The sequence below is a fragment of the Mobula birostris genome, chromosome 14, assembly GCF_030028105.1.
Source record: "Mobula birostris isolate sMobBir1 chromosome 14, sMobBir1.hap1, whole genome shotgun sequence".
NCBI lineage: Eukaryota > Metazoa > Chordata > Chondrichthyes > Myliobatiformes > Myliobatidae > Mobula > Mobula birostris.
The window spans coordinates 49,483,674-49,505,896 of NC_092383.1; the positions used below are offsets into that span (position 1 = coordinate 49,483,674).

The 22,223-nt window shown below is 38.9% G+C and overlaps 1 protein-coding gene across 2 annotated transcripts in view; it reads left to right on the plus strand.

Moving 5' to 3' along the window:
- kdm5ba (lysine demethylase 5Ba) overlaps positions 1-22,223 on the plus strand; it is a 156,237-nt gene that overhangs the window by 60,081 nt on the left and 73,933 nt on the right. For both annotated transcript variants that reach the window (XM_072278521.1, XM_072278522.1), the window contains exons 9-14: positions 560-679; positions 840-998; positions 5,865-6,046; positions 15,106-15,268; positions 19,343-19,462; positions 19,722-19,916. In XM_072278521.1, the coding sequence (XP_072134622.1) occupies positions 560-679; positions 840-998; positions 5,865-6,046; positions 15,106-15,268; positions 19,343-19,462; positions 19,722-19,916 (939 nt within the window). The remainder of the gene's footprint in view (positions 1-559; positions 680-839; positions 999-5,864; positions 6,047-15,105; positions 15,269-19,342; positions 19,463-19,721; positions 19,917-22,223) is intronic.

The window sequence follows — 22,223 nt, forward strand, 5'->3', positions numbered from 1 at the left end:
GTGGACACTGGAATATGTGAGATACTTGTGGACTGACTGCTCCAAGTGCATCCTTATGTTGAGTTGGTCTTTAACACAAATGACACATTTCAGTATGTTTTGATGTACGGGTGTCCCCCGCTTTTCGAATGTTCGCTTTACGAAACCTCACTGTTATGAAAGACCTACATTAGTACCCTGTTTTCGCTTTCAGAAGGTGTTTTCACTGTTACGAAGAAAGGTAGCGCGCGATAAAAGGCCCGAGCAGCTGCTCTGCCCCAGATTCGGAATGGCGTTGCATTAAACACGTTGCATTATGTTGAAAATTTGTGTCCTAAACCTTCTTGTTTTCCCGTTTCTTTAAAATTGCTCATTTGAACCAACTGACTGTTGCCCAATTAAAGGGGAATAAATACCTTGAAATATTGTCCAGTCCTTGTTAAATAAGCTTTCCATTTTCACTATGGTGGTGTGATCTGTACATCTCCAAGTTTCTTTTGATAGGTAATCCATAGCAGCAATTGATAGGCAGGCTGCCAAGAATTCAGCATACGCTTGAAGAGTTTTGTGTTGATTCTAGGAGTGCAGCAAACCTCAGGAAGCCTTTGGGTTTGAGCAGGCTCCGAGAGACTACACACTCCGTGCATTTGGAGAAATGGCAGATGCTTTTAAGTCAGACTACTTCAATATGCCAGTTCATGTGAGTATTCCTCATGTTTAGAAAAATCTGAATGATTAATATCTAAACAGTATTTGGATTGAGCATGTTTTGCATGGGTCTTGTCAAAGGCAAGTTGTAGCAAAGTTTTTCCAACTCTCTTCTCTCTCCCATCCCACACTACAAATATGCAAAAACATAGATGGTTCCAACGGAGCTGGTGGAGAAGGAGTTTTGGCGCTTGGTCAGTACCATTGAAGAAGATGTTACAGTGGAGTACGGAGCTGACATCGCTTCGAAGGAATTTGGTAGTGGCTTCCCCATCAAAAATGGCAAAGTTAAATTGCGACCCGATGAGCAGGTATGGCTGTTGCTTTTATATGTGCAAGATTCTGGGCAAAACTTCTCTTTGCCTTAAAATATTGAACTGGAATTTTATAATTCTTGCAATTTCTTTGGCAGCACTGCATAAATAGCAACAAAATTGGTTGTGTAAGCACAGTTCTGAGGAAGATCATTAGATCCAGTTTGAGACACTTTGTCTTTTTAGTGTTTTTTTTTCCCCTGCTTTGTGATCTTCCCTGATGCAAAACATTTAAAAGTTATTGGGTACATGTCAAATAAGATTGATCGGGCCAAAAATGAATAATGTGAAGGTGAGTTATACACATCTTGAAAGTGGGTCTGTAGGTTGTGGAATCAGTTCAAGGACCCTACTACTCACATTTTCAATGTTACTTATTTACACAATTTGTCTTTTGCAAACTGGTCTTATAGTTTTTCATGAATTTTATTGTATTTTCCTGTAAATGCCTGCAAGAAAATATATGTACAGTGATAATAAATTTACTTTGCCTTTGGAGTTTTGTGATTCTGACAATTTTCTCCTGAGATAATGGCAGTACTGCATAAGTAGCAAAGAAATGGGTTGTTTAACCATAGTTTCAAGGAAAATGCACAAGTATCGTTGAAGATCATTAGATTCAGGTTGAGACTCTCCTCCAGTACCTTTTTAAGTGATTTGTTTTTCTGCTTCATGTTTTTTCTGATACAAAATACTTTGAAAAATAATTTGGTGAATTGAAAGTAAGGTTGACAAGGCAGAATGTAGACAATACCATAATCTGTAATTGCATTTCATTGAACTTTGCATTGTAGCACTGTTAACGTAGTTTGATACTAATAGATCTTATTTGCCTCGATATGCAGGGTCATCACAGCTGATGTGTTCTTAAATTTAGTTTTAAACCATTTAGTAGTAAAAATTGTTTTGTCTGCGAGGATGCAAGCATTCCTTAAGAATATTTAAAGTTTATTGAATGAAGGTGTCACAGATGATACTTTCTTGTGCACTGTTAAGGTGATGGTGAGCTACTTTCCTGAAATGCTTCAATCCTTGTGAAGAAGAATTTGCCAAATGAATGTTAAATTACAGGATTTTGACCTAGTGAAGCTGACAGAATTAATTTCACGTCAGGGTTGTTTCCCTTGCGATGAGAATTTGATAGGGTATTATCATTGTTTGTCTTTTTTTAATGGTTGGCATAGGTAGAGTGTTTGAGAAATGTTTAAGGTAGTGGCCAGAAGCCATCAACCCTGGTGTACACGTGACGGACAGAAGTGGATGGTGAGCCGTTTGAGTAAATGGCATTGTTCCTGATTTGTTCTCTGTTGAACTGTACTTAGACCAGCAAGTGAAATGTATTCCATAATGCTCCTAACTTTTTCCATGCTGTTGGTGGGGGAGGCGGTGCAGGGAGGTGTTAGCTGTCTTGGTGAATTTGCTCATTTTAAACTGTAAAGAGATTTGAAATAGCACCCAACATGAGAAGAGGCTTCAAAATCAGTGTATTTAATTATTGTAGATACATAACTTTTACATAATTGCTCAAATTTCTGCACAAATCTGCGCAATCTTAACTGAAATTCCTAATGGTGCTTGTATACAGATCTTCAAAAATGGTAGATTAATCACAAAGGAGAGAACCTGCAGATGCTAAATATCCAAGAAACAAACAAAATGCTGGAGGAATTCAGCAGGCTAGACAGCATCTATGGAAAAGAGTAAACAGGTGATATTTTGGGCTGAGACCTTTCATTAATAATTCCTTTCCTTCAAGGCTCAAAAATAAAAAAAAACCTCTTCCCTCCTGCCCTCCCCCAGTGTTTCTGTTTCTGTATTAGTGTTCCACGACTCTTAGTATATATTTAAAAAAAAAAATCAATACCTAGAAGAAAATGGCTGAGGTATTGAATAGTTATATCTTCATGACAAGATAAAATACTAGAAACTGAAGAGCAAGTGTCCAAAGAGTGTCTTTAAAAAAAAAACTTGGTCAGTAGTAAATTGGAGAAATGGGGTTGAAAGCTGTAAACTCCCAAGAATCTGATGGATTTGGTTCTGGAGATCTGCATTGGTGGATTTGCGAGCATTAATTGGGGTGGGTTATGACGGACTTCTGGTAAATGGATTATTGAACACTTTCCAGGGCAAACAAGACCTACAAAAAGGATGAGTTGCACCAAAACTGAAGGGACACTAAATCTTTGCAGGGAGAGTTTAAATTAGCTTAGCAAGTGGGTAGGCCTTGCCTGTGGGCATAGCAGAATGCCAAATTAGGGGAAATCATTAGATGGCAGCTGTGAAAACTGAAAGTTCAAAGTACATATGCTGCCATATACAACCCAGATTCATTTTCTTGTGGGCATACTCATAATCTATAGAATAATATCCATAACAGAATCAACAAAAGACCACCCAACTGGAGTGTTCAGCTAGAGTGCAGAAGACAAACTGCAAATACAGAAAGAAGAAAAAAATAATAATAAACAATAAATATTGAGAAGCTGCGATGAAGAGTGCATAAAAGTGAGTCCATTGATTGTGGGAGTACTTCAGAGATGGGGTGAGTTAAGTTATCCTCTTTGATTCAAGAGCCTGATGGTAACTGTTCCTGAACCTGGTAGTTTGAGTCCTGAGGCTCCTGTACCTTCCTGATGGCAACAGTGAGAAGAGATCATGTCTTGTTGGTGGGGTCCTTGATGATGCATGCTGCTTTCTTGAGACAACGTTTTGTGTTGAAGCACTCAATTGTGGGGGAGATTTTACCCATGATGGATTGGGCCGTATTCACTGCTTTTTGTGGGATTTTCTGTTCAAGGGCATTAGTGTTTCCATTCCAGGCTGTAATGCAGCCAGTCAATATTACTCTCCACTACACAGAAACCTGTCAAAGCTTTGGATGTCATGCAAAATCTCTGTAAACCCATGAGAAGAAGAAGCGCTGCCATGCTTTCTTTCATGATAATTGCAATTACGTGCTGGGTCTCCGAAATAATAACACCAAGTTGACCCTCTGACCCCACGAGGACTGGCTCGTCCTGTGGTTTCTTTCTGAAGTCAATAATCAGCTTCCTGACATTGAATAAGAGGTTGTTATGGCACCGCTCAGCTAGATTTTCAGTTTCCCTCCTATATGCTAATTCATTACATTTGATTTGACCTGCAGCATTGTCATCAGCAAACATGGCATTGGAGCTGTGCTTAGCTTCAGTAATTAGCGTAGAGTATGGGCCTAAACAGCTTTGTGGTGCAGTTGTGCTGATGGAGATCATGGAGGAGATATTGCCAATCTGAACTGACTGGGGTCTGCAAGTGAGGATCCAATTGCACAAGAGGTATTGAGGCCAAAGTTTTGGAGTTTAGTGATTAGTTTTGAGGGGATGATGGTATTGAATGCTGAGCTGAAGTTGTAATTGATGAAGATCATCCTTCTGTACGGAACTTTGCTGTCCAGATATTCAGGGTTGAGTGAAGAGCCAGTGAGATGGTGTCTGCTTTGCATCTGTTGCTCCAGTAGGCAAATTGAGGTGAATCTGAGCAGCATTTATATGGCAAATCATATCAGATAGAGGAATTCCTTATAGTCCAGCTAATTAGAATATGAGAACAGCATGTTCTGTTGAGGAAGGCAAGGTTTAGGAACTTTTAAAAAATGTTGTAACTAGTCAAAAGAAGTGTCTGTAGGGTTTGGGGAACTAAAATCAAGATTCTGGCAGCAGTGGGCAGGTGCTGTTTTACTGGGCCATTAAATGATTGGCGTGCTCCTTTAAAAATGGCTGTACTGCCTTGATTCTGCCTTTTCTAGTTTGATCAGGTGTGAGCTAGAAATTCAAATACGATGAGTATTTTCATATTTTTTTTCTCCATGTAGGCTTTGCAATCTTCCTTGGAAAGCATCCCCTATTTTTGCAGTAACTACTTGTGCTGGAATTTGAAACAAAGTGTGTGTTTCAGGGCATGAGAATGATGTCGTCTGCTCATTGGAATTGACCAATTGTAGTTAGTGTTGATGCTTGGAATTTACCTGGAAGTGGGGGGGTGGGGGGGTGCTGACATTAGTTAGCCTCTTTCCAGTCGAGATGGCAATGGCATTGCTACTGTTTGCAGTGCTTTCTGGTACCCGATCTATGAAGATCACACTTCCAAACAATGGGTGACTTGAGATTACTGCTGCTCAGTAGACATGGCCTTAGTACTGAGTTGGACCTCTTGATGCTTGACCCCTTTTTTTCACCTCAGTAATTCCTTAGCACTTCCACAGAAGAAATGCCTACTGAAACAATAGCTCCATTTATTTGAATTTAGAGTATTAACTGCATAGGAGCAAAGTAAATGTCAGATAATTTTACATATTTTTAAATTAAGTTTGGTTCAGTATAAGTTTTTAAATTGTAATTAAGACTTGATTGTTTTGTAAAAGATATATTATCTTGAATGTATATTGACATTCAAGTGTTTGACAGCTATGCCCAAATTTGTTTATGGTGGACTTGAACGAGCACTTAGATGTAATTTGTCTGAAAATTGAACTTTATGAATCTTCGTGTTTCAATGGAGTTTTCCTGAATTTTACTCAAAATTAATGGATTTTTTGTTATCCCTGAATGCTGTTGATACTCAGTTATTATGGCTCTATGGCAAGAGCAATTTTTTTTCACAGTGAAACAAATCAATAAGGATGGTTTGAGTTTCTTTCATTCTGTAACTAAAGTGAAGTAGCTTGTTGAAGTTGAATTTACACTTAAAGCAAAGAAGTGATGGTGTCCTTGCCAAAGGATGTTTGACTTTCTGAAGTCTCTCTATTCTGGAGATACCAGGATCCACAGTTTCACAATGTCATGGCAGTTCTGAAACCTGATGCATTTTTGTGTACTTTACTTGAAGGAGTACCTGGATTCGGGGTGGAATTTAAACAATATGCCTGTGCTGGAGCCTTCAGTCCTGACACACGTCAGTGCAGATATCTGTGGAATGAAGTTACCGTGGCTCTACGTGGGAATGTGCTTCTCTTCCTTCTGCTGGCACATTGAGGATCACTGGAGTTATTCAATCAATTATCTACACTGGTGAGAAAGTTGCTATCTCTGGTAGAGTCGTAGTTAGCAGAGTAGCTTTACAGTACCAGATGACTTGGATTAAATTTCCACCTCTGTAAGGAGTTTGTACGTTCTCCCCATGACTGCTCGGGTTTCCTTCTGGTTGGTAGGTTGATTGGTCACTGTAAATTGTCCTGTGATTGGGCTAGGGTTCTACCTGGGGTTGCTGGGTGGTGGGGGTGGAAGGGCCTAACTATATCTCAATAAATAAGATGGTCTCACCTTAGCGACAAAACCTGAAGGTTTTTAATCAGTTTTTAAAAACGAGTGGATCATATGGGGGATGAAGAGCTCAAATGCAGCTCACAGTGCTGGAGGAACTCAGCAGGTCAGGCAGCATCTGTGGAGGGGAATAAATGGTTGAGACCCCTCATCTTTACTGGAAAGGAAGGGATTGAAGCCAGCACAAGAACGTTGGGGAGGGGAGGGGATACAAGCTGGCAGGTGATAGGTGAAGGGGAAAGTAGGTGGGCGGATGAAGTGAAGAGCTGAGGGCTCAGGAAGGAGGAATCTGATTTGAAGTGGAGCATGGGAGAAAGGGAAGGGGGGGGAGGTGATTGGACAGGTGATAAAAGTTGAGGGTAACCAGAATTGGCAATGGAAAAAGATGAAATGGGAAGGAGATGACAATATGGGAAGTTAGAAAAATTGATGTTTATGCCATCATGTTGGAAGCTACCCAGACGGAATATGAGGTGTTGCTCCTCCGACCTCAGTTTTCTCAATTAATTCCTTGTCATTCATTGATGGAATTAAAATTTTGCAGGGTTGAGAACTTCCTCAGAGGATCTTTGGATAAAAGCATAAGCAGGAGCAAAAGTTACCATTCAAAAGGGACTCATGAATGAACTACAACTTGTCTTATGATCACCACTTTTCAGTATTTTCTTCCTATCCCTTGATTCCCTTTATATGCAAAAGTCTATTGATCTTTGATTTGACTGAGTCTCCACAGCCTTACTGGTTAGGGAGTTATAAATATACACCAACTTCTGAGTAGTTTTTTTCTTAATTCATCTCAGTCACTAGCTCTAAACACTCAAGCAAAGTAAACTCTGTATCTACCCTGCCATGCCCCAGTCTACTTAATTGTGCAACAAGGTTGTTGTTACAGGAATCAGTCTGGTGGACCTTGAGTTGCATTCCTTTCTATTGCGGACCCTTTTGGAGGGTGGGGGGGGGGGAGAGACTATAATATTCCAGGTGTGATCTCGCAGGGCCCTAATAGAATTGGAGTAAAATGAAAGCCAGTAAATTACTTGTCTTATTGCATATTGCCTTTCAGTAATCTGTACCTTCTGAACATCATCTAATGGTTATAAAATGGTTGAGTTTGCAAATTTCTACATTGTGTTCCATTTGTGATGTCCTCACCTATGAATTGTAGCTATGAATCTTCACTGCATCATCTTGGAGTCAGAGGCATACAGCTGTTGGTCTACACTGTCAGAGGATCCAGGGCAGGTTCACAAGAATGATCCTGAGAATGAAAGAGTTAATCTATGAAGAGTGCTTGATGGCCCTGTGTCTATACTTGTTGGAGTTTAGAAGAATGAGAGGGGAATCTCATTGAGACATCGAATATTGAAAGGCCTAGATTGAGTGGACATGGAGAAGATGTTTCCAACATTGGGGAAGTGTGGGACCAGAGGGCACAGCCTCTGAATAGAGAGACATCCATTTAAAATAAATGTAGAGGAAATTCTTTAGCCAGAGGGTGGTCAATCTGTGCAATTCATTTTTGCAGATGGCGGTGGAGGCCATGTCATTGTGTATATTTAAGGCAGCAGTTCTTGATTAGTAAGGGTATCAAAGGTTATGGAGAAGAGGAGAATAGTGTTGAATGGGATAATAAATCAGCCATGATGGAATGGCATAGCAAATTTGATGGACTGAATAGCCTAATTTTGCTCCTTTGTCTTATGATCACCCAGTTTTGCATCAACAAATTTGGATATATTACAGTTAGTCTTTACTTCCAAATCATTGTCATGAATTGTGCAGAGCTAGGATCACAGTGCTAATCCCTATGACCGCCCATCATTTACAATTCATCCTCCTAACTCATTTATTCTTAAATTCTTTGGGCTTATGTGCAGTCAACAATTGTCCCTGATTCTTTGTGCTCTGATTTTGTTTAATTGTCTGTTGTGCAGCAAACAGCTGTCTGAAACTCCTAATGTGCCTCATCCATATGTATGTTGCTACCTGAAACTTCAAACTCAAATTTAGATTTGTTTATCTTGAGTATCTTTTGTGGAATCCATGTTGACATTACCCAATCTAATTATTTTAGTGGCATAAAAAATTAGCAAAGACCTTTTATAAGCACAAGATTCTGCAGATGTTGGAAATCCTGAGCAACACACAATGCTGGAGGAACTCAGGTTAGGCAGCATCCATGGAAAGGAAAATGGTTGACATTTTGGGCTAAGATCTTTCATCAGGACTCAAGAAATTTTTGTATTTTTAATGCCATGTCTAAAATTATACAGAAGATATTTCAAAACCTCATTTCTATATGTAGTCTATTTAAGAAGTTCCAGAAATAATTGTCAGATGCACTCCAGTAAGATGGGTAATTATGTATTAAGATCAATATACTCAATACTATTTTAAGGGAACATTCAACTGAAATGTTTGTTTGCCCATTTGTTGAATATTGTTTTCAAATTGAGGTTTAAACTTTAATTCTTCTAGTTAAATAACCCTTGGAGTTGGGTGGATGGGCAGTAAGGGGAAGGTTTAAACCCTGACTGTCAGCATAAGGAATTGATTAACCTTTATTAAGTTTTGAAGTAGTGGAAATGAGAAAATACAAGATTTTTTTTCATAAATGAGCATATCCATTATTTTGTGGTATTTCAAAAGTTGAACTCGTTCCAAGGAATAAACTGCCTAAAGTGTCTTAAATAATTGGAAACAAAAGCTACGAATACTTGGGCTACTCAGCAGATTGGGAAGTATCTTGGCTTAAGAGAGCAGGTTAATATTTGTGGTTTATAATTTATATGAAGAACCAGAGCCAGTGATAAACTTTAAGGTGCTGGGAAAGGTGAGGACGGCTCAAAGGTGGTCTGATAGGATGAGGTGGAGTAGTGGGTAAATGTCAGATGTGCAGTTAACATTGAATGCCTTTAAAGGGTATGCTGTTTGAAGTTTAGGGAAAGAATTACAGTAATTGGAGCCCAAGGTGCGGCCTCAAAATGGCTGAATTGCAGAAATGTAGCTGAGGGCAGCAGGGGTCAGGTTAGAGAATGCCGAGACTACAAGGGAGTTTCATGGTGTGAAACCATTGGTAATATGGGAACTGAGGTTAGCAGGCAATTTGGACAATGAACTGTCAAAAATGTGTGGAATGGCCTCTAATGATATTATGAGAGCATTCATAGAGATGGGGACGGATATTATCACAGATTGAAGATGTTTATGCAGCATAACAGTTGGATTATTGGATGAGTGCAGGAATGAGCTACGATGTTCACAATCCTCCATGCCAAATAGAGGAATTAAGCTAGATATCATGTAGGACACTGAGAACCCTTGGTATAGTCACATAGTCTACACCAAGAATTCCTTTCCATGTGACTCCAGGCAAGAGGCAATGGCCTTTAACAATGTTCTGAAATGGTTCAGTAGATCTCTTGGTGGGCTTAAAACCAATATTAAATACTAGATTAAAATGCGATGTACCACCCCCAGATCAGATTTGATGAAGAATCAAGTGCCTGTGATCAGTTTTAATCAATGTTTGCAACTTAAAACTTAGCTGTCTTGCCAAATAGCAATATTCAAGCAACACACATCAAAGTTGCTGGTGAACGCAGCAGGCCAGGCAGCATCTCTAGGAAGAGGTAGTGTCGACGTTTCAGGCCGAGACCCTTCGTCAGGACTAACTGAAGGAAGAGTGAGAATTCCTGTTGTTTGTGGTCATATATTCAAGTAGTCATCAAATATCTTGTGTCATAGACTGTTATGATCTCTGGACGTGTCCTACTCATTAGCTGAGTAGAACAACCAGAGATAAATGGGAGGGACTGACATTGATAATCCTCAACATTGACTCCATGGAATACTGTAGCAACTGTTAAAAAATGTTCCAGTCTATTTAGTTTAGTAATGTTCATCTGGTTGATGAATGTGTACTGTTTTGCATTTAACACCAGTTTTAAAAAAAAATACAAGCATTGTGGACATAATTTCCCCTTCTCACCTCCATGTGATATACTATTTCCTTGTTTCCTTCCTCAGGAAGATTTTCTCAGGAAGTATCTGACTTGGAAGTAGTTTTCCGATTCAAAGCACTGTAGTAGTACCTGCAAAATGTAGACAGCAGTGGTTGTGGTCTGCTGTTTGCCACAACTTCATTGTCATCGTTGAAATTTAGTAAATGTTCACCACCATTATTCTTGGTGTGGTGGGTTTGTGAAAGAGATTATCATAACTAGACAAATATTGTTCTAACTTGAGAACAATAAGAGGTGATCTTTTCCAAGTGTATGCAGTCCTTCAAGGGCTTGTCCGAGATGATGCAGAGTTCAGGTTTTCCTTTAAAATAGAGGTTTCCCATTCAGGACAGATGGGAAGCGATTTCTTCACTGGGAGTTGGTGATTCTGGGGAATCCTGTACCTAAGAGGGCTGTGGAATTACAGTTGAATATATCCAAGACTCTGTATAATTGGACTTCTGGATATTTTAGATCATAGAACACTACAGCTCAGGAACAGGCCCTTTGGCCCAACTAGTCCATGTACTGTAAAACCATTAAATCTGCCTAGTTCCTCCATCTGTACCCGGACTATATACCTCCATACCCCTCCCATATACCTATTCAAATTTCTCTTATAAATGTTGAAATCCAACCCACGTCCACCACTTCCGCTAGCAGCTCGTTCCACACAAGCCACCCTCTGAGTAGAGGTCCCCCCCCCCCCCCCCCACGTTCTGTGAAACATTTCACCTTTCACCTTTAACTTATAATCTCCAGTTGTAGTCTCTCTCAACATCAGTAGAAAAAACCTGCTTGCATTTGCCCTATTTATATCCCTCCTAATTTTGTATACCTTTATTCAATCTTCCCTCATTCTCCTACGCTCTAGGGTAGTGGTCGCCAACCTTTTCAAGCCCAAGATCCCCTACCTCGGCCTTAGTGAAAGGCAAGATCGACCTACTAAATCGTTGTCACATGCATGCGCACCAGGCAGAAAAGATCGGGAGTAAAACCCCGCAACCCGGAAACGACCCCTCTCCATAAACAGCCTTCCGCAGCGGAAGCACCACTATATTACCATTATCTTGATTAGTATTACTTATTTTTATAATGCTCACATTACAACACCTTTAATTATATGTTTCATTATTTAATTTTATTTCAACATGAAAAATAAATGAATAAAAATTGACTGTTGCACTCAGTGTGATGACTGGGGCTGAGTACTTTCTGCTAGTTCCCTGAAATTTGGCTCATAACTACAGGCAGCCAGTTTAAGATGGTCTGTGAGGTGTCTGTCAGTAAGACAGCTCCTGTACTTAGATTTCATAATTTTCATCTGTTGCAGCACAGCGCCCTCGCAAACCTCCTGACAGACTGAATATTTGAATGGACAGTTTCCTTTGTTAGACTGAATGTTGAATCTGCTACGTTTTTCAGGTGTCTTGTATTGGTAAGCTGTTACTGAGACACTAGTATAAGTTTCAGAGGTACGCAAGATAATGACACCACTGTTTTCTGTTTCCCAGTTATTTACATTTGGGGAATATTGGAATTTAAAGGGGGAGAAGTGTTGTAATGTGAACATTATAAAGATAATTACAGACATCCCACCCTGCAAAAACTCATTTCAAGGAGGTAGCACTATCAATTTGCGGGAGAGTCCAGGAACTTCCACGAGAGGTGGGATGTCTGTAATAGAGTAGCTCCTTAGCAGCTAACCAGCTAGTTTAAACGAACGAATGACACTTGTTAAACTCACCTCAACATGTCTTTTACAGTCCTAACCTACCATGGGCAATAGAAAAGTCACTGTTGCAAACAGTGCAGTGAGCAACACATTATTTTTGACCCCTATTAGGCAGGGGTACATTCTAGTGTAGTCTGGGGGTAATGTACATTTTATATTTTCTTTTTTTGGAACACTCTTCCATGGCGCGTGCGCGCGCTCGCTGTCTTGCGCTCTTAAAAAAAATCGATTTTCGGGATATTGTATATAATTTGCAGGCATCAGGGAGCTACTATCAATATGCAGGAGACTCCCGGAACTTCGGGATGAATCTACTTGCAAATTGAATATTGAAATCCTGCATGACTATGCCTTTTTGACATACCTTTTCTATCACTGGTTGTCATTTGTAGCCCAAATCCTGACTACTGTTCGGCGGCCTGAAGGTAACCTTCACTGGGTGTTTTTACCCTTGCAGTTTCTTTCCTCTACCCAGAATGCTTCTACATCTTCCGATCCCATGTTACCTTTCTCTAATGATTTGATTTCACTTTTACCAGCAGAGCCATGCCACCCCCTCTGCTGACCTGTCTGTCCTTTCAACACAATGTCTATCCTTGGATGTTAAGCTCCCAACTATGATCTTCTTTCAGCAACGATTCAGTGATGCCCACAATGTCAACCCTGCCAGTCTTTATCTGCGCTACAAGATCATCTTATTCCATATACTGCATGCATTCAAATAATACACATTACTTCACTCCTGTATTCATCACCCTTAGATTATTTTCCCCCGTACACTGTAACTCATTCCACTGACTGCAATTTTGTCCCATCTGCCTGACTTTCTGACTGTCTCACTGTGCGCTGCCTCTGCTTGTAAACCCATGGGCCTATCCTCAGCCTGTCATTCCCAGTTCCTATCCCCCTGCCAAATTAGTTTTAAACCCTACCCAAAATTTGCCAGCAAGGATATTGGTCCCCCTCAGGTTCTCAGTCCATTTTGTACAGGTCATTTTATCTTCCCCAGAAAAGATCCCAATGTATCCAGAGATCTGAAACCCTGCCCCCTGCACCAGCTTCTCAGTCACAAATCGATTTGCCAAATTATGCCATTCTTGCTCGCACTGGCATGTGGCACAGGTAGCAATCCAGAGATTACTACTCTGGAGGTCCTGCTTTTCAGCTCGTACCGAGATCCCTAAATTCTCTTTTCAGGACCTTCTTGCCTTTCCTACTTCTGTCATTGGTGCCACTATGTACCAAGACTTCTGGCTGCTCATTCTTCCCCTTTTTGGAATGTCGTGGATCTGTTCCAAGACATCCCTGACCCTGTCATCTGGGAGACAATGTCCCACCTGTATTGCAGAGGTTCCCAACATTTTTAATGCTATAGACTCCTACCGTTAAGTAATTGGGAACCCCTGCTCTATCTTGTCTACCTTGTTAACTGTGGAATCTCGTATTACTTCTGCAGTCATCTTGTCCCCACCTCCAGCCTTCTGAGCCACAGCCCCAGACAATGCCAGAGACCTGGTCACTGTGGCTGTCTAGCTGTCGTTTCCGCCCCCCCAGTAAGTTGTCCCCCACAACAGTATTGAGGGGAATGGTCACAGGGGTACTCTGTACTCTCTGCCTTCCCTTTCCTGACAGTCACTCATTTACCTGCTTCCTGCAACTTGGGGTGACTACCTGCCTGTAGCTCCTATCTACTGCATCTTGTTTCTAGTATGTGCTGAAGGTAATGGAATTGCAGCTCCAGTTCCTTGACACTTGCTTTGTGGAGCTGCACTTCAGTGCATCTAGTACAGAAATGGCTATCCTAGAGCCTTGAGTTCTCCCAGAATTCCCAGATCTCACACGAAGAATGCAACACAGCCCTGGAGCCATTTTCACTGTTCTAACTATGCACTTGTAGATAAAGAAGAAACAATTTACCAGATATGTACTACGCCCAAGCCTGTCCCCAGATCTTTCCCATTCTTAACACTGGTTTGTGCACACAATGGCCACTCCGCTCATACCTGCCTTATTTTTTTTCTATTGCTAATGAATTGCAACTATGCTGCTGAAGGTGGAAAAGCTGAAATCTCACAAAAAGCTTTTTAAAATCTCTTGCATGAAGCCTCCAGCGCCAATTTGACTGTGTTTCCAAAAAACAGGTTTTAATATATAAAATAAAATTATGCCATGAGACAATGTAAACTTGTTTTCAGCAATGGGAAGCAATTTTTTTGAGGTGTAATGTTGGGTTAGATTTAATTGAGAGGAAATCCATTGAAGATTAATAATCTATTCAATATACGTATACTATAATTTATTATTATTATTTTGTTTTTTCTTATGTATTGCATTGAATTGCTGCTGCTAAGTTAACAAATGTCACAACACATGCTAGTGATAATAAACCTGATTTTGGTAATCTCTAAAATATCTCGCGTGGTAGAGACATGGAAGCCTACATATTTCCTTAGATTAGTATTGTTTTGAGAATGCGCGGGTAAATAGTAAATTAACCTAGACTGTATGTGTAACATTGGTACATTTATAAATGAAAATGTACAAAACGATTCTCAACTACTGGTCAATTTTTCAGAAGCACTTAAAGCTCCCAAAATTAAGTACATGTGATTGAGGGGAGGTGATTGTGGGTGACATAGTAGTGTGGGTTTAAAAAAAATAATGAGACTTTCCAGTTTGACAGGATAGCTGAATGCCTTTTGCTATTTGCAAATAATGTAGCTTTTATCTGCCAATATCTATTCTCCTATATTCTTATTTCAGTCGTGTGCTGTTAGTGGGTTCTGAATCATTGCCCTATCAGTTGTTTTCTTCTGTAGGGCCTACTACCTCAGCAGAATATTTTTGTTATTTATATAATCAGAAGCCAGATTTTGTACCCATCAGGCAACAAATAGTGTCAACATTGTATGTAAATACGTATTTAATGATTGATCTTGTAAACCTGCCACGTGTCATTTAAGACAATACTCCAAATACTTTTATTTATATTTGATCAGTTTTCCATAAATGATAGTGTTTTATAATCTTAAGTTCATGGATGTCAATTTTCTTTTAAAACTAATTAGGGGAGAGCCTAAGACATGGTATGGAGCACCAGCATGCGTGGCAGAACAGCTGGAGAGTGTCATGAAGAAACTGGCGCCTGAGCTGTTTGAATCCCAGCCTGACCTTCTGCATCAGCTGGTCACCATCATGAATCCTAACACTCTGATGGCTCACGGAGTGCCAGTACGTATTGCAGATCTCCATGCAGCCCTGAGATCCTGATTATATATATTTTACACACAGAATTGCTAGAGATACACCAGAGTATTCCAACTGAAGCACAGCTTTGCCAAAAAAAGGCTGACATTTCAGACTGACCTTGCTTGGGATAGGAATTAGATAGGAAACTCTAATGAAAGAGCACATTTCTATGTAGTCATGGTATTTGATAACTGATGTGCAATTAATAGAAGTAATATGACCATTGTAATATTTGACTTGCAGTGCACAACATCTATTGGATAACATCTTTTGGGTAATCTTTACTGCAACATTTCCCAAACATAATCTATAGACAAAGGTAGCTCATTCATGTGTTATCCAGTATTTCAGAGCATCACCAAAGCACCTTGAATGATTTACTCAGCCTCCTCTTTCTACACCCTTCTGTTTTCTCATCCCTTCCCAAAAAAAGAGTTCAGCTTCAAAGTTGGGTTCTAACATTAGTCTACTGGTGGCAATGAATATTCAGATTTCAATTCACCCTTGTTGATTTTTAACTGAAGAATTGCTGCCCTTGGTGTATTGTTCATGTATTTATTGAACTTCACAAAATATGTAATTAAATGTCCCAGAGCACTTGATAATCAGAGATCATGAACAGAACTATATAAATGTAAGTATATCTTAATTCTCTCTTGCCAAGGAACATTCTAAAATCAAAAGTAGTAAATCCATTGCTAGTCATGCCTTGCTTTTTGCTGTCTTTGTCTTTATTTGGCACTTGGATTGATTCAACTTTTATTAATGCCAATTTTCAGACTTGGGGTCATAATTTTAATGACAGCTGTACTTGTCTTCATATAATCTACACGTCTGAATTTTAGTATGAAGACTTTCATATGAATATCTTGATTCACTCAGAAGCTATTTTTGATTATTTCATTCAAGGGTTTGGTGAATCATGTGCTTTGTTGAGTGTAAGTCTAGAAATCTTCCAAAAGCAGTTTAAAGCCATATTACACTAAAGGGAAGACACTTAAGAGTTCAATCAGAAAACAACTAAATGTAAGGCTGAGCTCCTTTGCAAGTCTGACCCCAGAATAATAGCAGGTCAAATTATAGAGTATGTTTGTCATTTTACCTGTGTCTCTTTAGAATTAGTGAAATATTTAACCTGAGAGATTAAAAAGGCCAAATTTGTGTTTCTTTTTAAATTTTCTTAGATAAAATCTTAAGTAAACTTGGCAGTTTGTAGGAAATCTTGAAAACCCTTTTGAACATAATAGGTTAGCATAATATTAGTTTTCTGAGATCTTTATTTGCACACGTATATTCTTTAGAACACATTGGATCTGAAGTTTTAGAATAAATAAAGATAAGCACATGATATTAATCATTCAAATAGATATGTTATTAATCATTCAGATATGTAAACATAATAGATTTCTTTATCCTACTATTCAGAGTTGCACCTTGGTAGTAATTTACTCAGCACCTGCTGAGAACAAAACTCCTTTGTGGGTTCTATGCTATATTTTAAAAAATAAAAATAGTTATCACCAGAATTGTTTTGAAACTGTTTCATGTACTTACAGATAAACCACTTCCAGATTTGTTGAGCAAGTTGTATTGTAATTTTCACAACTGAAGTGCCTTTTCAAGCAATGTCTGGTTACTTTTATTTCTGTATCCAATATTTTGAGTGAATTGATTGAAATTGGTAAATCTGGTATGTAGATCTAGAATCTGACATGTAGATTGCTCTAAGAAGAAAGAATATATTTCAGAAATACTGAACTTCTGTTTACACTTGGATCTTCAGTCGTATTTTATCTATAATGTATTGCTTCCATATTAGAATCTTCTATGCTATAATTCAACTGGATCGGAGGTTTATTTAAAATTTAGTAAATGTTTAACTTGGTTATATGGCATTTGATCAGTTTCAATTTGAAAGAGATGTCACTGTCCACAAAACATAATCTTCCTTAAACCCTATGCTTCAATTGCTGTTGGAGAGTTCAATCAATCTCTTCAATTACCCTCCTTTTTTAAAAAGTAAACTTTCTTTTCCTTCTCTCTTTATGCTTGGGGATTAAGTGTTTTAATAGAAATTGGCTCATTTCTATTTTAGCAGGGATCTGAATCTATTCTTGAGCCCTCACTTCATTGCAAATATTTGTAAATGTTGCCAACTTGTAAGAAAATTTGTGTAATCAGAGATGTTCTTACCTTTAAATGTTCAGACTTGTATGCCGCACACAATGTCTGTGTAGAGCACTGTTCTACACATATTATATTATAGCAACATGACCAAGGTCTGGCCTTCAGACTAAGCAAATTGAATTCCTGCTTTGATTATATCCAAACTGGACATGATTAGCTATGAAAACATTATTTCTAATAAATTACCCAGGATCTGAATATGAATCACTTGGGGTTGTCATTTTGCCTTTTGTTGCTATTCAGCACTGTAGATAAATAGGTTAGTGTATGCATGTGTTCTGCAACATTGTCCAGCTGGTGTTTTGGTCTGCTTTTCATATTTGATGTTTCTGTACTTCCTGCTGTGTTCACTGTGGTCTGCATTTTCTTACCCTATTGAATTTCTTTTGATAAGGCTATTAGAACTTGTCTTCAACCTTTTTTAAGGATGATGCTGGTAATTCTTCCACACGAGCTGCTCTGCGTTGTCGTGGACCTCCTCACCACCCCTCTGCAATTTGCCTACACTTTTTTTACTTTTGACCTTTGTAACTGACTTTATTTTGATCTTTACTTTGTTTCTGCAGATTTTTTTTTACACCTAAAAAAACTACCTTGCTTTGTAAGTTAGCCTGTTCTTCCCAAAGCTTGATAGAACAAGGGTGTATAGCCAACACTCAGCATTATTATTTGACATTTAATGCTGTGGACTGTTGGTTATTCTGCTGTCAGGCTTGTGCACATACTAATACATTGAATTACCTCTTAACTCCTGCCATATGTTACTGAAAATCTGCCTGGCAAATTCATATCTGTCAAAGTCAAGCTCAGGGCTACAGTTTTGATGAGCTGTAAAACTGTGGATTTCAATTCAAAGCGGGTTAGGAAAATTGAGCTAAGTGGTATTCAGTATAACTGCAGTAGCCTTTCATGACATGAAGTTGTTGCTACCAGCACTTTTCTCACCCTGAGGAAAAATATTGAGAAAATGTTCAGTTATTCATGATGAAGTACAGAGTTTTAGTAGCGTTTTAGCAAAGCAATTAGCATAACACTATTACAGTGCCAGCACCCTGGGTTCAATTCCCACCGCTGTCTCTAAGGAGTTTGTATGATCTCCCTGTGATCACGTGGCTTTCCTCTGGGTGCTCTGGTTTCCTCCCAGGTTCCAAAGATGTATAAATTAGTGGGTTAATTGATCACGTGTATAATTGGGCAGCACAGCCCTGTTGGGCTGGAAGGGCCTGTTACCATACTAAAAAGGTATCAGCTAAGGCATTCCAAGTAGAAGATTTCATTAAGTAATTGTAGGAAAATATGCTTCAAATACTGCCTCAGAGTGCATGTTGATTTATGGTTCTTAGTTGAGCATACTTGCCATTTCTGTTCAGTGAATTTCAAGAGGATGAACAAATGTCAAAAGTTGAAAGGAAATAGGCAGGAAGGACTTAGTTGACATATTCTTTATTAAAGGTATAACTGAGCCATTGGCTGATTTAATTCTTCAGCACCAGTATCCAGTAAGACATTAAATAATAACCTGTAATTAAAACGATATTGAGTACTAACAAAGTTGTGCTGTATGTACCAAATGTTGTAAGGAGCAATGCACTATCAAGTGTTGTATCTCTGATTACCAAACTGTTTTCTTGATGCATTTGGCAAAACTCAGTACTGGATTTTTTTTTTTTTTTTTTATTTTGGCACCTTAGGTATTTAAAAACTTGAATGGGCATTGGTCTTCAAATCATACACAGGAAAATGTTTTCTTGAGTACAAAATACACTTGAATTTAAAATTCCCTCATGTATAGATTATATGTAACAATTTTGCTTTTATCCTTTACCATGGTGTGTTGAAATTAATGTTTATCCTGTTTCCTTGATGCAGGTTTATCGAACTAATCAGTGTGCAGGAGAGTTTGTCATCACATTTCCGAGAGCCTATCACAGCGGTTTCAATCAAGGATTTAACTTCGCAGAAGCAGTGAACTTCTGCACAATGGATTGGGTAGGTGCACTGATTCAGTCAGCGTATGAGTAAAATGTCAAGTGGATCTCAATTTTGAATGAAAGTACACAGCTCTTTAGTTTAAAATTAGAATGTGGAGTCTTAAATGTCATTATGCATCTCTTTTGATTCAATATTGCAACAGTGTATCTAAATTCTTTTGGACTCTTCATACACACAGATGTTACCCATGTACCATTTAACACTTTATTCTTAGTTGCTTTTGAGATATGTCATATTGAGGGTGTTTCTCTTGCAGCTGCCAATGGGCCGTCAGTGTGTGGAACATTATCGTCTCCTGAACCGTTACTGCGTTTTCTCTCACGATGAGATGATTTGTAAGATGGCATGCAAGTCCAAGGATTTGGATGTAGTTTTGGCATCTGCTGTTTATAAAGATATGATCATTATGATAGATGAGGAGAAGAAATTAAGGGAGGCAGTTCGCAAAATGGTAAGTGCCACACAATTTAGATATTTGGAATACAAAAATCCTGTTGTGAACATTCTCAATCAAAGGGACTGATTCTCCACCAATATTTGTTTTTTTGCTGCTAATGAGTTTGTCTGTTATCTGCAAGCTTAGCTAAATATATCCCTTTCCAATTTGTCACAACTTGTTGGGATAAGTAAAACCTTTCAAATGTGAACTGTTGGATAATAAAACCTACTTGTTCATACATGTTTCCTTACTCATTTATTCTGCTTGCCCAGTATAGTGCTTAAGTCTTTTGCACATTTAAAAAAAATCTGTAAAGAGAAGATGCTTTCAAAAATGATAAAATGAAAAATATCAAAATAAATTACTATAAAAAGCAGTAAACATTAAAAAAATTAAATTAGTATTTGGTGAGACCACCCTTTGTCTTTAGAACCGTATCGATTCTCTCAGGTACGGTATAGTGCAATTTTATTAGAAAAATCGGCTAGTAGGTTGTTCCAAGCACTTTGGTGAACATGCCGTAGTTCTTCTGCAGACTTCAGTTGTCTCACTTGCTTCTATCTCTCCAGGTAATCTCTTGTCTTGTCCATACTGTACCAACTGCCGCCACTGGGCTATAAACATGCAGAAGCAATGTGTGGTTAAGTGCCTTGCTCAAGGACACAACACACTTCCTTGGTTGAGGCTCGAACTCGCAACCTTCAGGTCACTAGTCCAATGCCTTAACCACTTGGCCACGCGCCAACACTGACATCCCTGACAGCCTCAATGATAAGATTGGGGCTCTGCAGAACTCTTAGTCCTTTTTGCTGTAGATGGTTCTTTCTGACCTTGCTGTGTGTTTGGGGTCACTGTCCTGCTGCAGAATGAAGTTGGGATCGATCAGACACCTCCCTGATGAAAATCGACTGGTACTTAGCATTGACAATTCCATTAATTCTGACCAGATGACCAACTTCATTTGTAAAAATGCAGCCCGAAACCTGCAGGGAACTTTGATAGTTCTTCATTGTTGGCTGTAGGCACTCATCCATGTAGTACTCTCCAGCTCTTCTCTGGTCAAATTGCCTCCTGTTTGAGTGAAAAATTTCAAATGTTAACTTTCCAGTCCGGAGCACTTGTTGCCATTGTTCAGCACCCCTGTTCTTGTGTGTAGGTGAGTTTCTTGGCTTTGTCTACTTTGGAGGATGGCTTTTTGGCAGCAACTCTTCTATGAAGAACACTTCTGACAAGATGTCTCAGGGCCGTAGAGGGGTGTACTTAGATTCCAGTGGTTTCTGTGAGAACAGAGCTGATAACAATGCTGGACTCTGATTTAGAAGGGACATCAGTTTGACGTATCTCTTGTCTGCTGTACTCAGTTTCCACTGCCAACCGCTGTGTTTCTGGTCCTCAACCTTGTGCTTCTTCACAAAAGCTTGGACAATACACCTTGAAACTTCTGTCTGCTTCAAACTTTCTGCTTGGAAGAGACCTTGCCGGTGCAGGATGACCACCTTGTATCTTGTGGCTATGTTCACTCTTGCCCTGGTGTAAGAATTAATGATTTGAAGGTTAAACTGCCAGATTTGTCACACCCTTATCTTTTAATTTGTTTTTTTCTTGGCCCAATTTGATTCCCTCTACACCTGTTTCTGTTTCAGTTAATCAGTTTACTTTATTCAACTCATTGTGTCATTGATCAATAGCACCTGTATGTATCTTTGTTTAATCATGCAAATAATCATGCAATACTTGGAAAGTCAAAGTTTTTATTTGAAAAATGGTCTGTTACTTAATGCTACTTTTTTAAAAAGAAATAAAAACATTTAACATTTCCAAAATAGTAAATGTTTGAAAATCTAAAATTTTTTCTTTTTCATTGACACACTAATGCAGAAGAGAGAAAAGCAAACATCTAAAACAATTTGTATAAAAAATCTAGGGTGCCTAAGACTTTTACACAATACCGTACTTCAAGATTTGCTGTCTTCAAACTACTTCTTCCTAATCTGATTATGTGGTTTAATCCATCTTTTTCTGACTATTTTGTCCTTTAATTTCATCTAATGTGCATTCCATGCAGTTGCTGCTTTTTTATTTGCTGCAGCTTTGATGACTGTCGTTAACTTGTTTTAGGTACTCCCTCTCAACCGGTTCCTGATCCCAACTTCTTCCCTTTCCATTTTTTTAATGAAACTTTTTGTCATACTCTTAATTTGCGGAATGATTTTGTTAGTTTTCATTATACTCTTAAATGCTTTGGTAGAAAGCTGGGAGAAAGCTGTGGGAGAAAACTGGAGCACCCAGAGGAAACTCACAGGGAGAACTTACGAACTC